The sequence below is a fragment of the Oncorhynchus tshawytscha genome, linkage group LG12, assembly GCF_018296145.1.
Source record: "Oncorhynchus tshawytscha isolate Ot180627B linkage group LG12, Otsh_v2.0, whole genome shotgun sequence".
In the NCBI taxonomy this organism is placed as follows: domain Eukaryota; kingdom Metazoa; phylum Chordata; class Actinopteri; order Salmoniformes; family Salmonidae; genus Oncorhynchus; species Oncorhynchus tshawytscha.
The window spans coordinates 56,495,138-56,521,530 of NC_056440.1; the positions used below are offsets into that span (position 1 = coordinate 56,495,138).

Genomic DNA, 26,393 nt, shown 5'->3' on the forward strand with positions numbered 1-26,393 from the left:
GGCAAAGGTGGAACCAAGTAATTGTTTTACAAGTCACAAGTAAGTCTCAAGTCTTAGCACTCAAGTCCCAAGTCAAGACAGGCAAGACTGAGTTAAGCTTCAAGTCAAGACTCAAGTCCTAAACTTTGAGTTTCGAGCCATAATGTGCTCTTCAACAAATGTAATACCATTTCATATTTTTAACAAGAGTAATAGTTAGTATATTACATTTATGGAAATCATGAATGTTTTTACAAATATATATATTTATTACTTTCCAAATAAACTTTATTTTTCCATGGAAATACATCAAATCCATTCAAAGTTTATTTGTTACGTGCGCCGAATACAACAGGTGTAGACCTTACAGTGAAATGCTTACTTACAGGCTCTAACCAATAGTGCAAAAAAAGGTATTAGGTGAACAATAGGTCAGTAAAGAAATAAAACAACAGTAAAAAGACAGGCTAAATACAGTAGCGGGGCTATAAAAGTAGAGAGATAATACAGACACCGGTTAGTCAGGCTGATTGAGGTAGTATGTACATGTAGATATAGTTAAAGTGACTATGCATATATGATGAACAGAGAGTAGCAGCAGCATAAAAAAGAGGGGTTGGGGGGAGGCACACTATGCAAATAGTCCGGGTAGCCATTGGATTACCTGTTCAGGAGTCTTATGGCTTGGGGGTAAAAACTGTTGAGAAGCCTTTTTGTCCTGGACTTGGCACTCTGGTACCGCTTGCCATGCAGTAGATAGAGAGAACAGTCTATGACTGGGGTGGCTGGGGTCTTTGACAATTTTTAGGGCCTTCCTCTTGCCACTCTGGTTTAGAGGTCCTGGATGGCAGGCAGCTTAGCCCCAGTGATGTACTGGGCCGTATGCACTACCCTCTGTAGTGCCTTGCAGTCAGAGGCCGAGCAATTGCCGTACCAGGCAGTGATGCAACCAATCATTTGCTCTCAATGTTGCAGCTGTAGAACCTTTTGAGGATCTCAGGACCCATGCCAAATCTTTTTAGTTTCCTGAGGGGGAATAGGCTTTGTCGTGCCCTCTTCACGACTGTCTTGGTGTATTTGGACCATTCTAGTTTGTTGTTGATGTGGACACCAAGGAACTTAAAGCTCTCAACCTGCTCCACTACAACCCATCGATGAGAATGGGGATGTGCTCGGTCCTCCTTTTCCTGTAGTCCACAATCATCTCCTTAGTCTTGGTTATGTTGAGGGATAGGTTGTTATTCTGGCACCACCCGGCCAGGTCTCTGACCTCCTCCCTATAGGCTGTCTCGTCGTTGTCGGTGATCAGGCCTACCACTGCTGTGTCGTCTGCAAACTTAATGATGGTGTTGGAGTCGTGCCTGGCCATGCAGTCGTGGGTGAACAGGGAGTACAGGAGGGGGCTGAGCACGTGCCCCTGAGGAGCTCCAGTGTTGAGGATCAGTGTGGCAGATGTGGTGCTACCTACCCTCACCACCTAAGGGCGGCCCGTCAGGAAGTCCAGGATCCAGTTGCAGAAGAAGGTGTTTAGTCCCAGGGTCCTTAGCTCAGTGATGAGCTTTGAGGGTACTATGGGTGTTGAACACTGAGCTGTAGTCAATGAATAGCAATCTCACATAGGTGTTCCTTCTGTCCGGGTGGGAAAGGGCAGTGTGGAGTTCAATATAGATTGCATCATCTGTGGATCTGTTTGGGCGGTGTGCATGTTGGAGTGGGTCTAGGGTTTCTGGGATAATGGTGTTGATGTGAGCCAAGACCAACCTTTCAAAGCACCTCAAGGCTACGGACATGCGTGCTACGGGTCTGTAGTCATTTAGGCAGGTTGCCTTTGTGTTATTGGGCACAGGAACTATGGTGGTCGGCTTGAAACATGTTGGTATTACAGACTCAATCAGGGACATGTTGAAAATGTCAGTGAAGACACCTGCCAGTTGGTCAGCACATGCCCAGAGCACAAGTCCTGGTAATCCGTCTGGCCCGCAACCTTGTGTATGTTGTTTAAATGTCTTTCTCACGTTGGCTGTGGAGAGCATGATCACACAGTCGTCCGGAACAGCTGATGCTCTCATGCATGCCTCAGTGTTGCTTACCTCGAAGTGAGCATAGAAGTGATTTAGCTCGTCTGGTAGGCTTGTGTCAGCTTGCGGCTGTGCTTCCCTTTGTAGTCTGTAATAGTTTGCAAGCCCTGCCACATAAGACGATCGTCGGAGCCGGTGTAGTATGATTCAATCTTAGCCCTGTATTGACGCAGGGCATAGCAGGATTTCTTGTAAGCTTCCGGGTTAGAGTCCTGCACCTTGAAAGCGGCAGCTCTACCCTTTAGCTCAGTGCGGATGTTACCTGTAATCCATGGCTTCTGGTGGGGTATGTACATACCGTCACTGTGGGGACGATGTCCTCGATGCACTTATTGATAAAGCCAGTGACTGATGTGGTGTACACCTCAATGCCATCGGAAGAATCCCAGAACATGTTCCAGTCTGTGATAGCAAAACAGTCCTGTAGTTAAGCGTCTGCTTCATCTGACCACTTTTTTTATAGACCAAGTCACTAGTGCTTCCTGCTTTAATTTTTGCTTGTAAGCAGGAATCAGGAGGATAGAGGCGAGGGAGAGCTTTGTATGCGTCTCTGTGTGTGGAGTACATGTGATCTAGAATTTTTTCCCTCTGGTTGCACATTTAACATGTTGATAGAAATTTGGTAGAACTGATTTCAGTTTCTCTGAATTAAAGTCTCCGGCCACTAGGAGCGCCGACTCTGGATGAGTGGTTTCCCATTTGCTTATTTCCTTATACAGCTGACGGAGTGCGGTCTTAGTGCCAGCATCTGTCTCTGGTGGTAAATAAACCACCACGAAAAGTATAGCTGAAAACTCTCTAGGCAAGTAGTGTGGCCTGCAATTTATCACAATATACTTTACTTCAGGCGAGCAAAATCTAGAGACTTCCTTAGATTTCATGCACCAGCTGCACAGACCGCCCTCTCTCTTCTTACCAGAGTGTGCTGTTCTATCTTGCCGGTGCAGCGTATATCCCGCTAGCTGAATATCCATGTCATCATTCAGCTACGATTCCGTGAAACATAGGATATTACAGTTTTTGATGTCCCGTTGGTAGGATATTCGTGATCATACCTCATCTAATTTATTGTCCAATGATTGCACGTTGGCGAGTAGTGTTGACGGTAACGGCAGCTTTCACACTCGCCTTCTCCAGGTCCTGACAAGGCATCTGGCTCTTTGTCCTCTGTACCTGCGTCGCTTCCTCTTGAAAATAACGGGGAAGTCGGCCCTGTGGGGTGTTTGGAGAATGTCCTCTGCGTCCTCCTTGTTGTAGAAATAATCTTTGTCTCATCCGTGGTGAGTGATCGCTGTCCTGATATCCAGAAGCTCTTTTTTTGCCATAAGATACGGTTGCAGAAACATTATCTACAAAATAAGTTACAAATAACACGAAGAAAAGCACATAATAGCACAATTGGTTGGGCGCCCGTAAAACTGCTGCCATTTCTTCTGCCGCTATTTTAAATGGGTAGCCATGACAAAGACCCCCCCCCCCAGACTATTGAGGATCGCAATCGGGCACTGTAGGCTTGTACACAATCGCAAACACACACCTTACAAACACACACCTTCTCTGTGTGTGGTTACAGTAGACTAACATATGTCAATGGTTTTAGGAACAGCAGTAACATCAGGCAGGATTTGGGCTACCAACTGCCAAGCCAGTTGTAGCTCAATCTTGGGTGCAATGATCACGTTCCCACACTGACTGACTGTGTGGTTGCTCATTGATTTAACGTTACGTTAGCCTGCATGCTACACTAGCAAAGTTATAAATTATATAGCTGTTGGCTATATTAGCCACGACTTACCGTTCTTTGTGCAGCTTCAAATGTCGAACAAAGTTGGAAGTTGTTGCACCTCCGTCTGTCATTTTCTTCCCGCATGTTTTGCAAGTTACAATGCGTTTTTTGTTGATACAACATAGTCTTTATATCTGAAAACAATAATTTGGGGTATCATCTTTCCAAGGGCTCCATCTGAATTCACCCGCCGACGTTCCTCTGCATTGCCACGCGCAACTTTTTCTCAGCTGGCACAATTTGATTGGCTGCTGACCGATTCAAACTGTAATCTGTTAAATGAAGAGTTGATGCACTGCACACCTTTTTTAATAGCATCATTTTAAATATTTGGGCTTGGGGAGGGTATCAAGTCAGTTCGAGTCAAAAGGCTCAAGTCCAAGTTAAGTCACAAGTCATTGGTGTTAAAGTTAAAGTCGAGTTGCAAGTCATCATATTTGTGACTCGAGTCTGACTCGAGCCCAAGTCATGTGACTCGAGTCCACACCTCTGGAACTAGGTAAACTGAAGTATCTGTAAAATAACTCAGGCATGCATATTCACTAGCTCACAATATCTCATTTTGAATGCAAATACTAATTTGCATATGCACATGACCATAAAACCAGAACACATAACCAAGGATGAACACCCAACCAGCCTATTCTTCGCTTAGAAGTAAAAACATATAGTATAATGTTCTTTATGTTTTCACACTTTCATACCGTGTATTCCATTTCAAAGAATTAAATGTCTTGGCGAAGAGCATTTCGCAGAGGGCAAGATGTTACATAACAGTGGATATGTTGGGAGATTTGTGCTAATGTAGCGGTCTTTATATGTACCACAGGAGAACCAAGAAATGAAGAGTGACACCACGGCTGTCTTTTTGGCTTTTATGTCGATCTGCAATAGTATTGTGAAAAGACAGGACAGGGACACATCAGTCTCCAATGCACCATCTGACAAGTTCTTTCTCTCTCAGTGTTTTCTCAGACTCACACATAAAGCCATAATGTATAGTATAAAATAATAACCGGTCCTTAATACAAAGAATGTATAATCTTAATTCTTAGACAATAGAACCATGCCTGCAATAGTATTGTGAAAAGACAGGACAGGAACACATCAGTCTCCAATGCACCATGTGACAAGTTGTTCTACACAGGAGCATGAAAAAAGGTAAAACACATATCCTGTCTCACATCCCACAACACACATCCATTTCAGTGTTGACAGTATTAAAATTACAACAACTCGTGTACAAAAACACTGTAATACAAACAAGCTACAACGTGGAATCGCCTTTATCCCATTCAGACCTTAGAGGGCTAAAACTAAATCTCCCATAATGCAACGCTAGCATCAGTCGGCAGCTCGGCTAACCGTTTGCATCACAGAAAGGCATGCTAGCTAGAACAGCAATACATTTTAGCGCTCTGTAAACTATATTAATAATAACAATAAAACTCTGAATGTTACATGTTTCAATAGTCTCACACTCCCTTATAACAATATCTACGGCATTAACCTTAGGATGTTTGAATTATTTCACTTCATTGGACTTCTACAAAGGAGTAATCTGCAACACATACCTTTCTCTCTCAGTGTTTTCTCAGACTGCAGAGAACGGGAGCTACAGGTAGTACCAGGGTGTTAGTAGGTGACATAAGCACTCAAATGAAATCAAATACATTTAATGAAATGAAACCCGAAGATGTTAACATCATTCAGGTACTGTAGCTGCCTACTTAACATCAACAGGCAGCACTAGTAGCGCAACAATTAAAAATAGACACCAAAAGTAAAGTTCCTGCCGATCATAGCGATCTGACTCCCCCCTTCTGTCCGAACTTGGAATATTCCTGTTCCCGGCCTTGGCCCACTGACCTTTAACCTGGTTGTTCTGTTCTGCATTGTGTACTATTCTAATAACTTGAAGTTTGATGGAATAACCTTTTAAACTCTCCTACACTACGCATCCAGAATTAACATATTGTTGTTATTGTGCTTCCTTTTCAGGCTCCTTGAGCAACATTTCCAGTGATGTCTTGTCAGCCAACCTCAGCTGTAATGATTCTGGCACCAATGAGACCTGTGTGGTGGGGGAGGAGGAGATGGGAAGCCCCTACAAAGCCGTGGAGATGGTCTTCATCGCCCTGGTTACAGGCTCCCTTAGTTTTGTCACTGTCACAGGCAACATCCTGGTGATGCTCTCCATTAAAGTAAATCGGCACCTCCAGACGGTCAACAACTACTTCCTGTTTAGCCTGGCGTGTGCAGACCTTATCATTGGTGCGTTCTCCATGAACCTCTACACTGTCTACATCATTGTGGGATATTGGCCCCTGGGACCTGTAGCGTGTGACTTGTGGCTGGCCCTGGATTACGTGGTGAGCAATGCTTCTGTTATGAACCTTCTTATTATTAGCTTTGACCGCTACTTCTGTGTCACCAAGCCCCTGAGCTATCCAGCCAGAAGGACCACCAAAATGGCTGGGCTGATGATTGCAGGTGCCTGGATTCTTTCCTTCATTCTTTGGGCCCCTGCTATCCTGTTTTGGCAGTTTATTGTTGGAGAACGCACGGTTCCACCAGGAGAGTGCTACATCCAGTTTCTCTCCAACCCTGCCGTCACTTTCGGCACAGCCATCGCTGCCTTCTACCTGCCTGTGGTCATCATGATGGTGCTCTACATCCACATCTCTCTGGCCAGCCGCAGCCGGGTGTCCAAGCAGAAGCCCGAGGCTGAGAAAAAGAAGGGCCTCAAGATACCTAATCCACTCAAGAGCCACATCCTTAACAGACAGAATAACAACAACCCGTCCCCCAAGCCCAGTCTGGAGTCCTGCAACACCGGTGAAGCTGTGAAGAATGGCAAGATTGATGTGTCTGTTGTTTCCACCAAGGCTGACGCTAGTGTCAATCCAGAAGAGAAAGAGAGTTCCAATGGCTCCAGCACAGCCAGCATTGCCCCCAAAAATGCCAAGGAGAGGGCCAACAGTGAAGCCATTTCCGAGGGGTGCCTTGGCATTGCTCCAGCACCTGCTCCTGCACCTGAACCTGCACCTGCAGCGGCAACCGTTAAACTCAACCCTGCCTCTAAATGGTCCAAGATCAAGATTGTAACCAAGCAGGCTGGTGACGAGTGCATTACTGCCATCGAGATTCAGCCACCCATCCATGGGGGCGAGACCCGCTCTATCCCAGTCAACCGCCCCCGGAAGGTGGCGCGCAAGTTTGCCAGTATTGCCCGCAGCCAGGTGAAGAGGAAGCGCCAGATGGCAGCCAGGGAGAAAAAGGTGACCAAAACCATCTTCGCCATCCTGCTTGCCTTCATCCTCACATGGACCCCGTACAATGTCATGGTGCTCATCAGCACCTTCTGCCACTCCTGTGTCCCGGACACTGTGTGGGCCATCGGCTACTGGCTGTGCTACGTCAACAGCACCATCAACCCAGCCTGCTACGCCCTCTGCAACGCCACCTTCAAGAAGACCTTTAAGAATCTCCTCATGTGCCAGTATAAGAATATTGGAACAAGATGAGCTGGAGCATACATATGGTGAGGGGTAATATTACTAAGACATCTGGAGGGCTGAGTGGTTACAGAGAACGGGAGGAGGGAGCCTCCACAGGGAGCCTCCACAGTCATGTTTATCAACTTATGTCACACTCAACGCTCCTAGGAGATGTCTTAGCCACAGAAGAATAGTAACATCTTAGCTACGTCCAAATGATACAGTATGAGTATGATGGCCAATATGAGGATGGGGCAAACAAAGAATCTGAGATCAGCCAAAGTTATGGAGTCCAAACATGTCTCAGTTGTTTTCTTTTCCCCCCTGGACCCTTATTGTGATGACCAACAAGGACTAATTCGTATCCACTGAAACATGGTAACAATCTTCAAAAAGCCCAGCTGAACGTCTGTGGACTAAGGCCAGGCCAAGACTTCAGTCATCCCTCTCCAAGATACCACCGCCAAAATCAGAGACAGTGAGGGGCAGTGTTACATAATGTCTGGGTGTACGGCAAAAGACACATTAAAAAGGAGCTTGGAAATCTTCCTTTATGCAACAGTATCAAAGGAAACGAGCATGAAATGTCCGATTTAAACTATCCATTTCCTGCTTTCCCTCCTCCTTGAGGAATTAGAATTGATTAAGTCCTCACGGAGATGGAGGCACTCCCTCACATCAGTGAATCCTTATCATAAGGTGATATGGAGAGCAATGTGGTCACGGCATGATATGGAGAACAAAGACGATATGGATCCTTTGTTGTTGCAGACTGTCTAACCTCAAGGCTAGTAGCACGTACGTCAACATGCTGCTGGTGACTTGAAATGCGTTGTTACCCCTGAAAGTACTGTAATGCATATCCATTCACCTCTCACTGACCAAAATATTGATGTATATGTTTTGCTCAAAATTGAATCTTCAAACGTGACAAACTGTTGATGGCAGTACAAGGCCAATGCATAAGTTAACAACCAGTGTTTGGCTCCAAACAATTCATTTATCGTGTCGTTACGTTATAAGGAGAAACACCCGCCGGCAACGATAAAGCTTTAATTCATTGCCAGCTTCACAATTATGGAAGTGTTGTGTTTTTAAATTTGGCCTTCACTGCGACTGGAACTGCCGGTACAAAATACAAAACACTTGTTTAGAGGGGATACTTATCTCGAGAGTATTAAACATATTTTCTATGTTATCTCCTGCCTAATTATGAATGTGTAAATAGAAGGCCATTGTATGCTCTAAAAACTGCAGTTTCTCATTTCATATCTGAATGTTTGTACCTCTCTGGTATTATGTTTGTGATTTACACATAATTTGACAAATTGAATATAAACAATATATATATATATAAATATATATATAACTGTATGTATATGCAAGAGATATTAAGAGAGTGTATTTCTAAATTGATTTAAAGTCAGGAATTTGGGGGGAAAAAGTCCCTTATATTTGTAAATGTGCCACTATTCTCCATGTTGGATTACAATGTGTGAAGTCCAGCTTGTACCTCCCCAGCTTATATCCATATTCACAAGGTCACACCAATGATTAGGTGGGTAATATTACTAGCTTATCTAACTGGTTCAATGCATTTTCAAAGAAGGACCTTCTAACAAAGAGCTAAATGCATAAAAGTAGGGATTAGTGGGAAAATAACCGATGCTGTTTGGGCATGACCTGGTCATGTAAAATGGCCAGCTACGGATGTGCATCCATATAAAACTGATTTTGAAATGATCATGGGGTGATTACTGTGGTGGTAAAGCTGGATGAATAATCTTACTTTAATTCCTGAATATCACATTGGCATGACAGGCTGGGTGCGACCCTCCCCAAAAAAAGGGGTGAAAGGGAGAGTGTAAAACATGACCACAGTTTCCTGTAGTATGGCCCCTCCCCTAAAACAACCATCCAGAGACAGTGTACAGAGGATTGTATCTTTTTCTAATGCTTAATAAAAGATCTTGTACCATTGGAATAGTATTTTAAATGATTTGACATGTACAGTATGTGTTCTGATTTAATATACAGTATTAATGGAATATATTTTGCACGCCACGAGTATTACCAGTCAGACTATGGAATATAGAGTTAACATTGACAGGTAGTGATATCTGTTGGAGACAATGGGAGGAGAGCCGGGGCCGGTGACCGATCAGTGACACAGTATGAGCTCATGGCTGTGCTGAGAGCCCAGGGGAGCACCGGATCCAGCAGGAGACCCTCAGAGCCAAAGCACAGCAGCACAAATTATGGCACCACGACTTCAGGTCATACACTCAGCAAGGCCCTGTGGGCTTTATAACAAATCTACTTGTTTGCCCTGTTTTAAAGGTAAATTGGTGTACTCATTCAACCATGCCTCTTTGACGCAATAATGATGAGACATCGCCTGACATTTGACATCATTATCAACTTGAGCCAGACATTTTATTACTTGATCTTACAGGTCAACAGTAACTTAGTAGTGAACATGACAGTTCCTGAAATCCTTTTCTTATTAAAGGAGGCTGAACATACTGATTTAGCCTCGGTTTCAATTGTACTCATTAGGAAATGAAACTGAGAATGAGATTTGGGTCTTGAAGGCGTGCTTTGATGTGGGTGTCTTTTAAGTGTTTTTGCAGGTGGGAGGCGTTTGTACATTCACTTTGCCAAAACCCTACACAGTTACAGTCACTAACCCTTCTAGATAATATGAAACAGTCTGACCAGGTCTTGAATCTGGAAGTAGCCTGGCCTAGGCTAGCAAGCTAGCCAACTTATTTCGCCCATCAGCTTCAGCCAGACGGTGTGTGACTGTTACAAAGTTGGTTTGACTTTAGTCTATCTGTGGGACTAGTTCGGGACCATCAATATATTACACAATGTAAATGGGAAAATATTTAAATGTTGCACACCTCTTAGTTCTCATTAAGTGCTTTCAATATTTGTATATGCATTTCTAGAATTTATAGTTGGTTTGAGGTTTTTATGTCATTTAATTTGGAGCTATTGACATTTAAAAATATTGTCCCCTGTACATTGTGTAGTTTACTGATGGTCCCTAACTAGCCAATGTACATTGTGTAGTTTACTGATGGTCCCTAACTAGCCCATGTACATTGTGTAGTTTACTGATGGTCCCTAACTAGCCCATGTACATTGTGTAGTTTACTGATGGTCCCTAACTAGCCCCATAGGGATATCCAAATTCAAACCAAATGTACAATGGCCAGTGTGCTGGGCACTACTCGGGTTCTGCCAGCTGTGGGCAGGAATGAAATAAACCCAACCGAAGGAAAATTGTTAGGTACCCGTCACTCCTAGTAATCTCGCAAATCTCAGTTTGGGACGAGACTGACTTTATGACCAAAATGATCATATTTACACTTTGTAGTACATTTTGACACTAGCATAAATGTTTCCGACACATATTGATGCTACATAGGCCATTTTCAACCAGAGACATAGTTGTTTTGATTCAGTCTCTCTTTAAATGCATAAATGTAGTAAGTTAAATTGCCACAAACAAGAAGAAACACGAAACAACCAATAGTAAAAATTCAGAGAGTTTATTTAAAGTGGTTGATTTTTTTTCTGTTCCAAGGGTTTGTGTAATAATAATGACAGTAATTACAAAAATGAGAGTACAGATGAACTGTGCGAAGGTGTGTGCATGTGTGTTTGCAAAAATATGAACACAGCAGTTCAACTCAAAATCGCCTGACACCTTTTGAAGTATATATATTATAAAACTAATTGTTTTAACAATACCACTATTATCTTCACAAAGACAATGACTGCATTCTCATGAGCATTCAAGCTCAGCTTTGTATTGTACATGAAACACATTGAGCTGACGGTCCTCAGTTGACTAGAAAAATAGTTGATTTGCATCTCTCTACTTTTACTAATTGGCACACGCAATTGAAATCCACTCATCAATTCTGTTAGTAATACTAATTGGTAGTCAAGAGAAAACTATAACAATCACAACAATGTAAGATGAACATTTTGAATTGAAAAAAAACCCTCAAGCATATTATTAAATGATCTACTGGTTAAGAAACAATCTCAAACAAGGAGCTTGGTCTTGACTCCAGTTGAACTAATGTAAAAGGTGAAAAAAAAATACAACAAACTCTGGAAAACGTTACACATCACAAGGGTTAGGTAGACCAAGAACACTGGTGAGGTCAAAGTATTTGTTTCTTGCATAATACAGCATGTCCAGAACTGGAATCTTACTAACATTATGGAAATATCAGAACACAAGCGGGCTAAGTTGCCAGGCCACCAACAGCTGGAAATATGTGAAAAGAATTGTGTTTGTCTACATTTGTGGGATATTTGGTCAATATTCAGAGACATTTAGCGTTTGTTATACTGTATTTGAAGGAAAGGCCCATTTGACATCTCATAATTCACTTGTGCATATTATGTTTGTTGAAAAAGCAAAGGATATTGCGTAATAAAATCAAACCAATCACTTGTTCAATGTGGACTCATCCACCTTTTTAGTTCTCCTTCCCTCTTCCCTTCTTTCCTGTGGGAAGACATAGGGTCAATTTATCATAGATTCCTTGCTCAATATGACGTACTCATTCGGGGATAGGAATGTTACTTTTTTACATTACTTAAATGTCTACTTCTTACCTTTGGCCTTTGTCTTGGTCTTTGCGGGGCATGGCTTAGACACCTTGATGGTGGGTTGGCACTCTGCGTTGTACAGGGCCTTTTTCAGGGTTCCAGACCGGTTCTTGGATCCAGTAGCTGTGTCACACTCACCCCAGCTGCCAAACTTATACTTGCAGTCAGCTGAAATGTCAAAAGGGAAAACCGCTGAGTATCAGGAACACACCACAATAGAGCTTGCCTGGCTACCCAGACTCCTTGCTCTGGCCAAACGCTACGCCACGCCCACATACATTTGTTTCTTCCCCGCAATGAGTCTGGGTCTGAGTACCTCCCCGACCCTTCACCGAATGCAAACATATTTGGGCCGTCTGATTGGTCCAGAAACTGATGGTTTGGGCCAGAGCCAGAACACGTGGGTAAAGCGATGGTTTGAAAATGTGTCATTGGCTTTGATACTCTGATTGGTTAGAGACAATCCAATCGCTGATGACTTTGCTTTGCACAACGTCCCCCCCATGCCCCTCGCCCCAACATACAACTTCAATGATGGCAGTCTCAGACTAAAGTATATCGTGAACGACAGAGCAGCGGAAGAAGTAGTCAGGCTATCATAGAACAGTCTGAAGATAATGTAGTTCTATAGTTTTTTTTTTGCGGTTATGTCAATTACTAGGTATTTACTAAGAAATGACATGATACAATTCTAATTATGTAGTAATAAGCTATGAATGAAATGTTTGCTATATTTTTGATTGACTGACCACCACTTCACACTTTGAGAATTATATGGCATATCAAGGGAAATGGAATCATCTATCAATGTATCATTTCTACCGCCGAACTCCTTCTTCCAGTTGCAAGGCACTTTGCATTTCAGTTTTCTCATCTGGTCGTTGCAGGTGCCCTCTCTGACACCGACTCCACAGTCTCCGTTGTTAGGCACACAGCTAGCATAGCGCCACTCAGCACAGTCAGAGGCACCACCCTTGGCCCCTTTCCCCTTCTCTGCGAAACAAAAATAACAAGATGACAGAAATAATATCAGCAATGTTACAATTAGTCGTTAGTAAGGACAGGTTTCCAACTGAGGCTTTATGAACCTCATGAACGGTGCAACTGTCATGCTAATTCTACAACTGTGCATGGCAAATTAAAGCAATACATAGCAAATCCCTTACCTTTCTTGTTTTTACCTGCTTCAGTGGTGACTATCATCAAGGCCACCATAAGCACCACAGCTGTTGAGAACAAACCCCGCATACTGGAGAGAAAAGAAGAAAAAAAGAGGGAAAAAAAAAACAAAACATGCCATTAACAATTGTGGCACAAGAAATAATGTTGCCATTATGTAGGTTATATTGTTCCAAAGGTCAAGCTGATGCTCCTCCGGTGTGTCTCTATAATTGAGGTGAGAGTTGAAAGAGCACGATCAAGGTCAACTATTGATCGTTACCAGCTATAATCAAACCAATTCACAATGAGTGGTTCTGTACTTTAGAGGTGAAAGGTGAATAAGGGATTATGGTCAGAGTAAAACACATCATGTTATACAAAATGCATTACATTAAACAGTTTTAAAGCTTGACACTTGGGCCTGTGAGAGTGAGAACTGGGAAAATACATGTGAGAGGGCTGAAATATTACATCGATTTTTTTTCCTGTGATCTCATGACTCAACTTAGGGTCAATCAAACCAACTGTGAGGAACACAACCAGCAATGAGGATCAATGGGTCATGAGCTACTCACTCCACCCTTTCACTTCCCCTTACACAAAACAACATGTTTTCCAACATGAACACCAAACAAAATACATTTTATTTTGTGACAAGCAGTGCCAGGAATATGTTAGAAAACAAAAATCTACAGTTGAAGTCGGAAATTTACATATACCTTAGCCAAATACATTTAAACTCAGTTTTTCACAATTCATGACATTTAATCCTAGCAAAAAATCCCTGTTTTAGGTCAGTTAGGATCACCACTTTATTGTAAGAATGTGAAATGTCAGAATAATAGTAGAGAATGATTTATTTCAGCTTTTATTTCTTTCATCACATTCCCAGTGGGTCAGAAGTTTACAATTGTTTAACTTGGGTCAAACGTCTTCCACAAGCTGACTCAACTGAGTCAGGTTTGCAGGCCTCCTTGCTCACACACGCTTTTTTCGGCTGAATGGTCCTATGGTGTTTATACTTTCATACTATTGTTTGTACAGATGAACGTGGGACCTTCAGGCATTTGGAAATTGCTCCCAAGGATGAACTAGACCTGTGAAGGTCTACAATTTTTTTGAGGTCTTGGATGATTTGTTTTGATTATCCAATGATGTCAAGCAAAGAGGCACTGAATTTGAAGGTAAGCCTTGAAATACATCCACCCGGTACACCTCCAATTGACGGATGTCAATTAGTCAATCAGAAGCTTCTAAAGCCATGACATAATTTTCTGGTATTTTCCAAGCTGTTTAAAGGAACAGTCAACTTAATGCATGTAAACTTCTGACCCACTGGAACTGTGATACAGTGAATTATAAGTGAAATAATCTGTCTGTAAACAATTGTTAGAAAAATTACTTGTGTCATGCACAAATTAGATGTCCTAAACGACTTGCCAAAACCATAGTTTGTTAACAAGAAATTTGTGGAGTGGTTAAAAAATGAGTTTTAATGCCTCCAACCTAAGTGTATGCAAACTTCCGACTTCAACTGTATCTATGTTGATGACACATTGAACACAATTCATGTCATCTCATTGTCACAATAGCGCTTCCCATCTTTGTGTATTCTGGTCATTGCATTGTGTAGACCTTTTAAAGCTGAAATCCGTGAAGGGTGAAACTGTCATATCCAATTGGGCTATTACAACAACAAAGTTACTTCAAACAAGGAACATTGTTTTTCTTACTAGAACATCGTTGCACTTGCAATGGAAAACCAGAATATGTACCGATAATTTTTTTTTTTTACCACGCTGCCTTACACGCTCCTCTGTTTCATCAACAAAACAATAAAATACTGCAAGCAGCAATGGCCGGGGTTCAGCTATGGGGCCACTGTGCCACCATCAGGAAAAATTTGACACATAGCCCTAAGACCAGTTACTTCGGTGCTGTTTACTACACTTGCCAAATATCAGAACTCAAAATCAAATGATCATGCAATACAATATTCTTTTGATGTATTTTGGACCATTTTTAACGTCTTCTTCTCCTGAACCGCTGGACCGATTGGGATCAAATTTGGTATATAGCATTTATGGATGCAAGACTAGCTGAAACAATATGGCAACTATGAGCCAATGAGCTTGCATGAATGGTTTTTCCTGTCCAACAGCACCACAATGTGTCCAAATTCAACCATACTTTACAGGTTAGCTAGACTGGTCATGTTGTTTGAGGTATGTTTCTGCTAAACCCTTAAAAACAAAGGCACTGGGGCAAACACTGGCAATGTTTCCCCCTTTACAGATTTCAGCTTTTAATAGTCTAGTTCAAAAGAAGAGGGCAGCAACTCACAGATAAAGAAATAGCCCTATATTTCTGAAATGTATGGATGTCTATAAGGGATCCTCCTATCCTGTCAAGTTCTGAGTTTCTATTTATTCTCTGACTTAATTGAGTTAATGTCTATTCTTTCTGCCAACAGTCCCAGAGCTAGCAGCAGGGAATGGATGGCAGCACCAGATCACCATGGTGAAGGCTAACCCACCTGCTGGGAGGTGATAGGGGTCGCCCTGACAGGGAGAGCTCGATGGAAGAGGCTTGGTTTGAAGCCATTCTTCTGTGGGACACAGGGGAACTGCATGTCTCTGTCTGGGTTAGAAGAGCTCAGAGATGTGCCGGGACAAACAGGTCTTGTATTAGTTTGAAGAACACCCACAAAGAGTAACTCAAGAATCTGATTTCAATAACCCAAAACAAGGTTGCCTATAATACCAAATCCTTGATTTTGTGGTGGGAATCTAAAAGTATTTCACGCTTCCCCATCAAAAGATTAGGGTCCTTGTTCAATCAATCTGCTTCCCAGGGTAATAAAAACCGAAACATTCCTTCCCGTTATGCAAAGAAGTGTTTGGAATATTACGAAGTTCATTTTTGTGACATACAATCAACATTCAAGGCAAAGGATGTGTTTTCTGTGCCATAGCCTGTTGGTTATGATTAATTAGGACCCATCATTAACGACTGGCAAAATACACAAATCCTTCTAGTGGAACACAAACAATGAAGACATTGAGAACAGAGAATTGAGATCACACAGCAGCAGGGAACTAAGATGACACATTCTGGCTGTTCACAATATGTCATGTGGATGTTACAATGCATCTTCCTACAACACCAACTAAGATGCCAAATCGGCCAACCAAAATTGGTTCTGTGAAAGTTCCCAGAACATTTGTTAGGTTGCAGCAAATGTTCTCATAATACAACAACTGTCTAGTTGTGCTGATGATTATACAATGTTTGTATGAAACATTTGCTTGATGTTGCAAGAACGTTCCCAGAACACATTTTGTCTGTTCTTTAATGGTTCCCAGAATGTTTCATATGTTGTGGGAACCATCTGATTGTGGAGACATGACAAAAGATCTGTTCCCAAAACACAAAAACGGTCCACTTTTGTGGATGATTATGCAATGTTTATTTTAGAATGTAAAAACCATTCACCTGATGTTATACTTTAAAAAAAAGTTATTTAAATGTCCCTAAAACATTTATTTAGGTTATGGGAATATTGTGGGGATATGACACGACCGGTTCCCAAAACACAAAATCTGTCCAGTGTTGATGACATTCTTACAATGTTCGTATCAGGGTGCACAAAACATACCCTCAATGTTCCCAGAATTATCAAATTAAGTTTTGAACAGTCCATAGAGGTTTCTTTCCTGCGTTAGTGTTATCTTACCGTTGAGGAAGTTAGAAATCCATGTAGAAACACATGTGTCAATTATTTGGAATCACATAACTTATTAGACATTTATTGTACAAACATAGTTTTACCGTATTTTTGTGATAGTCACAAGCAGGGATCAAACCTGGCCTTTGGAGTGCTATCCCTGGAATGAATCGACCGCGCGCCACTGCGATGTGACTAACACAAATATAAAGCTGTATACATCTTTACTCTGATTTCCAGGTTGTGGTCTTTGTCTTTGCAAAAGACAGGATAACAAAATCGGAAAAAAGAAGTATCCTCTATTATTTCTTTCTCTACCAATCTTCTTTCTATGCTGTAAAGGTGGGATGTTTTGACTTTTATTTTCCTGAGAAAACTTGATTTAAGAATTCGTGTTCAATTGTTGCCTGGCAGATTGCGGTGAGGTGTACATAGATGTGCAACATCTATGTACATACGACATATAGCCATAGTTTGGATCATAATTGAATGATCCACGAGAAACATTACGCTCCTGGTGGTGCAGCAAAGTAAGTGGCCTACAGGGCTTGAAGATGGCGGACTGCATGTTCAAATCGGCTTCATTACCATTCTTGTACATTTGTTAGGACAACACCCGTATCAAGATATAATGATGTGATAAAGATTGGAATGCCATTTGTTTGAAAGTTTGGCAACTTCATACAGTATAATGATGTCACATTACACATCAAAGTTAGCAGAACATTGCAGCAATGTTTTCAGAACTAAGTGCATTATTGCTGAAGTATGTTTTTAGAACTAAGTGCATTATTGCTGAAGTATGTTTTTAGAACTAAGTGCATTATTGCTGAAGTGTGTTTTCAGAACTAAGTGCATTATTGCTGAAGTATGTTTTTAGAACTAAGTGCATTATTGCTGAAGTATGTTTTTAGAACTAAGTGCATTATTGCTGAAGTATGTTTTCAGAACTAAGTGCATTATTGCTGAAGTATGTTTTTAGAACTAAGTGCATTATTGCTGAAGAAGTATGTTTTCAGAACTAAGTGCATTATTGCAGAAGTATGTTTTTAGAACTAAGTGCATTATTGCTGAAGTATGTTTTTAGAACTAAGTGCATTATTGCTGAAGTATGTTTTTAGAACTAAGTGCATTATTGCTGAAGTATGTTTTCAGAACTAAGTGCATTATTGCTGAAGTATGTTTTCAGAACTAAGTGCATTATTGCTGAAGTATGTTTTCAGAACTACTTCTATTACTCCAACATTTTCCATTTTCCTGTAGTATTTTCAGGGAACGTTATTAGAACCATCATATCATACTATAACTTTTTTTTTTAGACCACTGTAGGAATATTCACTGCCTGTTGTCATGGGGGTTTTGAATAACATATCCATCAACATGAGCAGAACGTTCCTGTATATCTTTCCTCAGAACCAGTTCTTATTGCTCCCACATTTTGTTTGCGCTAGTATGTTCTAAGAACGTTACCGGAACATTGTGTTATTACAATCCCTGGCAACCTAATGAGAACCTTAGGGGAATGGTTCTGTGGTTGTTTTTTTTACCAGATGTTGTTGAGAAAATGTTTGTGAATGTTGGGAGAACATTCCAAGGACATAGCCACAGGAAGCAGGGGTGCTGCAGCACCTCCTGGTGAATTGAAATAAAAATAAATAAATATATGCTGTATATATTTAAAAATATATATATACAGTACCAGTCAACAGTTAGTACACATTTATATTGGAATATTAGTGAAGAAATCAAAACTATGATATAAGACATAGAATCATGTAGTAACCAAAAAAGTGTTAAACAAATATATTTGAGATTTGAGATTCTTCAAAGTAGCCACCCTTTGCCTTGATGACAGCTTTGCACACCCTTGGCATTCTCTCAACCAGCTTCACAAGGTAGTCACCTGGAATGCATGTCAATTAACAGGTGTGTCTAGTTAAAAGTTCATTTGTGGAATTTATTTCCTTCTTAACGTGTTTGAGCCAATCAGTTGTGTTGTGACAAGGTAGGGATGGCATACAGAAGATAGCCCTATTTAGTAAAAGACCAAGCCCAAATTATAGCAAGAACAACTCAAATAAGCAAAGAGAAAAGATAATCCATCATTACTTTAAGACATGAAGGTCAGTCAATCCGGAAAATTTCAAGAACTTTGAAAGTTTCTTCAAGTGCAGTCGCAAAAACCATCAAGCAATATGATGAAACTGGATTTCAAGAGGACTGCCACAGGAAAGGAAGACCCAGAGTTAACTCTGGCCCAAATAAATGCTTCAAAGTTCAAGTAACAGACACATCTCAACATCAACTGTTCAGAGGAGACTGCGTGAATCAGGCCTTCATGGTCGAATTGCTGCAAAGAAACCACTACTAAAGGACACCAATAATAAGAAGAGACTTGCTTGGGCCAAGAAACATGAACAATGGACATTATACTGGTGGAAATCTATCCTTTGGTCTGATGAGTCCAAATTTGAGATTTTTGGTTCCAACCGACGTGTCTTGGTGAGATGCAGAATAGGTAAACGGATGATATCCGCATGTGTGGTTCCCACCATGAAGCATGGAGGAGTAGGTGTGATGGTGCTTTGCTGGTGACACTGTCTGTGATTTATTTAGAATTCAGAACACACTTAACCAGCATGGCTACCACAGCATTCTGCAGCTATACACCATCCCATCTGGTTTGCACTTAGTGGGACTATAATTTGTGAGGAGAGTGATGAAGTGCTGCATCATGTCAATCAATTGTTTTTATAAAGCCCTTTTTTACATCAGCCGATGTCACAAAGTACTATACAGAAAGATGACCTGGCCTCCACAATCACCCGACCTCAACCCAAATGAGATGGTTTGGGATGACTTCGACCGCAGGGTGAAGGAAAAGCAGCCAACAAGTGCTCAGCATATGTGAGAACTCCTTCAAGACTGTTGGAAAAGCATTCTAGGTGAAGCTGATTTAGAGAATGCCAAGAGTGTGCAAAGTTGTCATCAAGGCAAAGGGTGGCTACTTTGTTTAACACTTTTTTTGGTTACTACATGATTCCGTAGGTGTTATGTCATAGTTTTGATGTCTTCACTACTATTATTCTACAATGTAGAACATAGTCAAAATAAAGATAAACCCTTGAATGGGTAGGTGTGTCCAAACTTTTGACTGGTACTGTATATAAATAGATTTTCAACAACATTTCTGAACTAGGCCTGTATTACTCCTTTACGAGTCTTTGAGTCTTTCGTCAGTACCCCCCCCACCCACGTCGCCATAGCGGTAATCTTAGATAATGTCCTGCGAAGGTTCCCGGTTTGCTGGGAAGTCTCTGATGAACAGCACCCTTGTGTAATGCCCGTCACCCACGCAACTTACTAATCTAACAGCAACATTTGTTCCATTGGGTTGTGCCTGAGCCAATGTGTCCAGAAGATGAGCAGGGATCGTAGCCACATCCGCTCACATTGCAGTATGCTCACATTGAACTTTCGCTTGCCTGCGGGCAGCCTTGGATAGAAAGGTCAGCCACAGCTGATGAATCAACAACTCACTGGAAAAGTCCGATCCATTAGAGGTTATCACCTCTCTGAACCATCGCCTCGTACTGTGTGAGGCAGAATGCCATAAGTGGCAGCCGTCTACTCACTCACCAGGGAGCTGGTCTACTGGAGAATCCACCAAGGCACTATCGTTTTATCAGGCAAGTCTACAATTGGCTTCTGAAAGTGTTGTTTCTTTACTTGACTGCTCATCAAAAGGACTGCGAATTAAAGTGATACACAATGGCCAGGACAGCACATACGCTTGCTGCTCCTCTTCAAGCCAATTGATCAAATATTCTGTTGACCCAGTAAATCTGTATTCTGTCCTCAAAAACAGTAATTAAATGTTGATGGCCAGTGAGCATAATTAAACACTCCAAGCAACCACGAATCTCTGGAAACTCCCCATTCTCAACTCCCACCACTCACTGAATCGCAATCTTTTTGTATCACTTGAAAAAAATGATAGAGTTCCATTTTCAAGTAAAAGCTGGCTTGCTTTTTCCGCACCAGCTAGCAGTTCCAATGACATTCTTCCCCTGGCCATAAATGTCGAGGGGCTACTCCAGGCAACACTTTTGTCTTTGATGAAACAACACCCAGCAGGCCTCGTCTAACCCACTGAGCCTTGCCAAGGGTGAAGCCCGGAGCGCCCTCAAAATCTTTTATCGTTCTTTACGAATGCAGACACCCTGTATCAAAACAGAGCCTTTTCCTGGTCTCCTTTCACTCCATTCTAAAGGGCCACTAGACAGATATCCCATGCAGGGTCTTTGTTCCACACATCTGAATGTGGACTTAGCATACTGGGAGAAAGGTCATCTTAAAATACCACAGTTTACTAGAGCTAGCATGCCCAATCATTTGCAAAATATGCCTACAAAATATTGCTATTTTTTAAAATCCGTGCCAGTCATTTTTATCCATCAGTAATGCAGCTGTAACAGGAATGTTAGAATAGGTAGGTATCTGTGTGTAAGAGATCTTCCTTTTCCAATTATAAACATATCGTTTATGAAACATCGCCCACTATTCACCCCCACCACAACTAACTTCCACCATCTACTCTTCACACAATGGGATAAACATAATATGTATTGCCTGGCAGAAAGCAAACCAAATAGTCAAATTGGATCAAATACCGTAAAGATCATATTTTGATTGACTCAAATGGTGCTTCCTCTAATAATGGTCCTAGACCACTGTGATCAAATAGATAACATTAGATTTGCTAGATCAGTTCTACAACGAAACAACAACAACAACAACACATGGAAAGCAGGACTACACTGAACCTGAACAGCATAAAGTCACTCTTGTTTTTACTGCTAAGCAGCATTCCTCGTCTTCTCAGAAAAGTCACTAACCGCAACAACAACAAAAAAAGGATGGAATGCCCACTAAGAGAGAAGCTGCGGGGTAGAGGGTCACTCTAAAGAAAGACAGTTAACAAAGACCCAGAATGTCCTGGCCTACTTCAGGAAGGAACACTGAGTGGCCAACAAATGGCTGAATCACATGCTTTATTTGATCAAATATACAAAATGTAGGTGGATTCTGGCCGTCAAGGACCAACAGCGCAAGGACAGAATGATTCACGTTACTGGCTCAAATAGTATGAGTGCACTTTATCTACTATAACGTCATTGTCGACAGCTAAACATCCTGCCTGCCGTCAGTCACGTGAAAATGTGATCCCTTCTAGTTGAGGCATGGCAGTCATGACAAAATGGCTTATTCTCTAAAAGAGACAGTGGCCTACTTACTTCCCATTCCTTCCTATTTCAACATAACCAATGACATACTCCATCATACTCCATGAGCAGTGAGAGAATAGCAGAGGGGCCACGCACCCACAAATCTCCGCTGAAATCAAGGTTGAATGGTGCATTTGAATAGCCAGGATAGAGTTTTCCCTGTCTTTTCAAAGCTGTTTTCTCTCCCCTGATTATCTGTGCCATTGCCTCGAGGTCCATCTGCCAAGCTCACACAAGCTCTAAAGCCCCATGCTTCCCCTCCTCCATTTCTAAAAACCTAACCCTGAGGCACTAGCTGCATCTAGTGTGCCCAATAACTTTCTAAAATACAACTGGGGGAAAAAAACAATGATAACAACAGACTGGGGACTATCTTTCCCCATTTCATCTCTCTAAGGTTGTGTCACTTTGAGCGTTATATCTGACTGCAAATCATCTTTTACAGCCTCTTGCACAGCAACTACTTTGGATGGGGGGGGGGGAGCAAACATAGGTGGGGCAGCCATAAATTTTGGTTGGTCAGGTAAAAAAATTCCTGGGCAGTGAAACACAAAAAAGGAGAACAAGTCTTGAGCGGAATGGATAGCACTGAATACAAGTACTTGAGGTTAGAGTCGATTTCAATGCTCATATTGTTGAGGTGGGGGATGTTTACATTGACTTTGCTTTTAGTCATTTAGCAGAAGCTTTTATCCATAGCCACTTACAGTTAGTTACGGCCTTAGTGAAGTGTTCAGGTCATAAAATCCATCCAGTGGCCCAAACAGAAAGCAAAAGATTTCTGGAACCTGAACACAATTCAAATTGTGGAATAAATGCTTATGCTTTACTTTAAGACGAACAAAGACATGTAGAAGTACACTTTCAAACTATGTAGCTTCGCTACATCTGAAATAGTAATTGACTAAACATAATAATGTATATAAAACAATATTATTATATTTCGCAGGATTTATCTCCTTTCTTCCAAACTCAAGTATCATAGCTCAAAATAGTTACAGTAATGAGACCATACATTTAGATGTACAGAGCCCCCCCCACTACTTATCATCAACACTAGAATATGTCACCACTGAGGACGTTGTCACACAGTGCAAAGTATAGCTAACATAGTTATTAAACTCAAAGCAAAGCCGTTATTACAACAAAACGTCATTTGGCCACAACTTCTTCAGATCCCTAAACAGAACCGCTTGCAAAGTTGCAGAATTAAAAAAAGTTCGTTCAATCGTTGACTTCATATTTAAGATTCAATTAAACATTTTTGATTCAACGAAAGTTTATGCCAATACGCAGTGCCACTGCGCTTTTTTTGCGCAAATCGCGTGTATGGGACAAAAGTTGGGTGTTCATTACTGGCAAAAGTTATGAATCTATGTAGTAAAGCCAACATATGGTGCATAAATGATTTAAAATACAATAAAACTAAAAAGAACAACTAAATAAAGAAACATACACACAAATAAATCATCCAAAGAAAAATGACTCCAATTGAGAAATGAGTTATTCCCCAGAGGATTCTGATGATGGAGACTATATATTTTAACTATAAAAAGTGAGTAATGATAATGTTGATTTGGGTGATACAAAGTAACATAATTTTATCACTATACATTTGGACAAATACACATGTAACTTACTTGTTTCTTTGATCGTACTTCTTGGCGAGAGTTTATGGTCTTACTTTGAGCCACAATAGATTTTTTTACAGTCCTCCAATACCTCTAGCCCGGCCCGCTTGCTCTTATTTGTCGCCCTCCCCTTTGTTTCTCAAAAACTAGTTTGAGCTGGTAACATTAGGGCCACATTAAATTAACCACCTCGTGACATCACCAACCCACGTGATGATTACGGGTCAAGAGACGCATAACCCCAACACCAACCCCTGTGCACCACTCGTCTAGGACACTAACTTTTTGAAGTTTTATTCTAGTGAATCCCTAGATGTATTATTTCAGTCATTATTCTCCTGTTCTTGTTGCTACAATTTTTTTAATGCCTACAAAAAAAAAACAAAAAAAACATTGATTACTATATTATATACCCATTCCAATTTCACCACCATACATTATCACAGAGAAAGGAAAGTAGAATGATATGCTCAGACTACCTACTATAGACAGATACTACTATTCTATGGTGCCTACAGAATGCCTAGGGATGTATGTATCATAAATGTTTTAACAGCACCACCACAGTAAATGGTTTACAGGAGGACAGGAGGGATTGAACAATCATTAGACCTAGAATTCTTGGCCACCCTGATTATGTACCCAGAGAGCTTGTTGTCACACAACAGCTGCCATTAGATAGGGACCCTGGATAAGAGCCATTTATAAACACCACGTGTGAGCCAGGAGGAGGCTGGTGGGAGGAGCTATAGGAGGACAGCTCATTGTAAAGACCGTAATGGAATTAATGGAATGGTGTCAAACACACCAAACATATGGAAACCACATGTTTTGACCATGTATTCAATTTCAGCCATATACAATGAGTCCGTCCTCCTGTAGCTCCTCCCACCAGCCTCTTCTGGCATAAGCATATGCTCGGCCATATGGCAGAGTAACAGTGTGGTGCCTAGATAGGCTGACAGTGTTTTACCGGACATCACCACATTTTCAAGAACCAGATGACTGTACTGATGAAATACATGTCTACATGTTATTTAGTATCGATGTACAGTATATCCAAGATGACGCTGTGACCTCAGGCCATGTGATTGGGTAATCCCAGGAGGGCAGGGGAGGTGAGTCGGGGCCACAATAGCGATCCGACCATAATCTGAACCATAGATAGGGACATTTCCAATTGCCAGTTGGATAGCATGCCAACAATGAGTCAGAGCTAGGAGGAGAAAACAGCTGTTCAGTTTCACAAATGGACCAGACTGATAAACACACATCCAATACAACATCCAGAAGTAACTAGTCAGTATCCAATTACAGTATTTAATCACTCCAGATGATGCACTATGAATCAGTTCTGACTAACATGACTCATAATTTTCAAACACATTGCATGTTGCAACACAGAGGCATTAAATACCATTTTGACTTTCCTTCAGACATTCTACATACACAAAATGACAGTTTGTCTCACTGGGTTGGACCATCAAAGCCTAGGAGGTGGGACTCCATTCTTTTCTGGTTGGTGAAGGACAGGGACATTACAGGCAGCAGAACACCTATCAGTCGGTCTACAGTAACAATCATCCCCTGCAGTCACCTGAGGTAGATGATAAGTGTTAATATGATCTCATACAAATGGCGGGTTATTAAAGAATGCGCTTTTACTGACTGGACGAATAAAATCAACACTCACTAGAAAGTAATGACAATAAATACAATTGTTTAAGTACCATCCTTTATTTTATTTTTCTCTCCCAATCAGACAATAACAAAAACATGTGCCAATAGAAACAAATAAACAGATTGATATTGTCAACATTGCACACCAGTCTGTCCATCACATTTTGGTCACTATATCAAGTAAAAAATAAAAATAAAATACATTTTTTAATAAAGAAAAATGCATATTGCACAGTTCTCTCTATTTAAAAAAAAAAGAATTGCAATAGATACTCTTGCCCTGAATTGCACAGCAACTCAAAATAAAGCACAGATAATATACATAAACTACCATTCATTGGTCTACTGTAGCTCCTTTAAAAATGAAGTTGTCTGACCCCATTCCGCCACTGTAAGCCCCATGCCTGCACTCATTCAAGTGTTTTTGTAGCTACAAGTCTTGTTTTATGCTTGCAAATTTAAAAAAACAACATTGTAAAGTTCTCATTCATGCAGATATAGCATTGGTAGTTCCACGCTCCTGCCATTCCAAAGAGCACTTTCCACTTGTATGTAATTCAAAGACTGTGGATATCTACTGAACCTTTAAGAATATAGTACAATTAAAACCAGTGGACATACGGAGATGATGATGGGAGAGGGTGCTCTTTGCAGTAATCGACAACATGGAAAGTGGGAACGTAGCGCATCTTTAGAATAGCATATAAAATATCATGTTGGGGAATTTGTGTCATTTCAAACGGAACTTCAATTTCTGTTGAAGGCTAATAAGTCAATTGGAGATAACAGCTCCAGTATGGGAAGTGTTTTCTTGCACACACCATAACACGACAGAGCTCATGGCACATGAAATGGTGTCTGATAATAATAGCCATGTATTTTCTGTTCAAAGTGAACTATGGGTAAAGTCAGTACACAAAGCTAC

At 41.2% G+C, this 26,393-nt stretch overlaps 2 protein-coding genes across 13 annotated transcripts in view; one reads left to right on the forward strand and one right to left on the reverse strand.

The window, feature by feature from the left end:
• Nucleotides 1-9,342, forward strand: part of LOC112263501 (muscarinic acetylcholine receptor M4) — a 156,268-nt gene extending 146,926 nt beyond the window's left edge. For all 11 annotated transcript variants that reach the window (XM_024439863.2, XM_024439864.2, XM_024439865.2 and 8 more), the window contains one exon: nt 5,845-9,342. In XM_024439863.2, coding sequence (XP_024295631.1) covers nt 5,845-7,370 — 1,526 coding nt within the window. In that variant the 3' untranslated portion in view covers nt 7,371-9,342. The remainder of the gene's footprint in view (nt 1-5,844) is intronic.
• A 1,545-nt stretch (nt 9,343-10,887) lies between these two features.
• On the reverse strand, nt 10,888-23,945 carry mdka (midkine a). 2 transcript variants are annotated; one of them, XM_024399108.2, is made up of 5 exons: nt 23,798-23,945; nt 13,163-13,230; nt 12,804-12,974; nt 11,988-12,149; nt 10,888-11,877 (listed from the first exon to the last, which is right to left on the reverse strand). In XM_024399108.2, exons 2-5 carry the CDS (start codon nt 13,227-13,229, stop codon nt 11,849-11,851), a joined length of 429 nt encoding a protein of 142 aa, XP_024254876.1. In that variant the 5' UTR covers nt 13,230; nt 23,798-23,945; the 3' UTR covers nt 10,888-11,848. The 2 variants fall into 2 exon arrangements, with proteins under 2 accessions (XP_024254876.1, XP_024254875.1); XM_024399107.2 differs by having other exon boundaries at nt 13,148-13,230.
• Nucleotides 23,946-26,393: the final 2,448 nt, after the last annotated feature.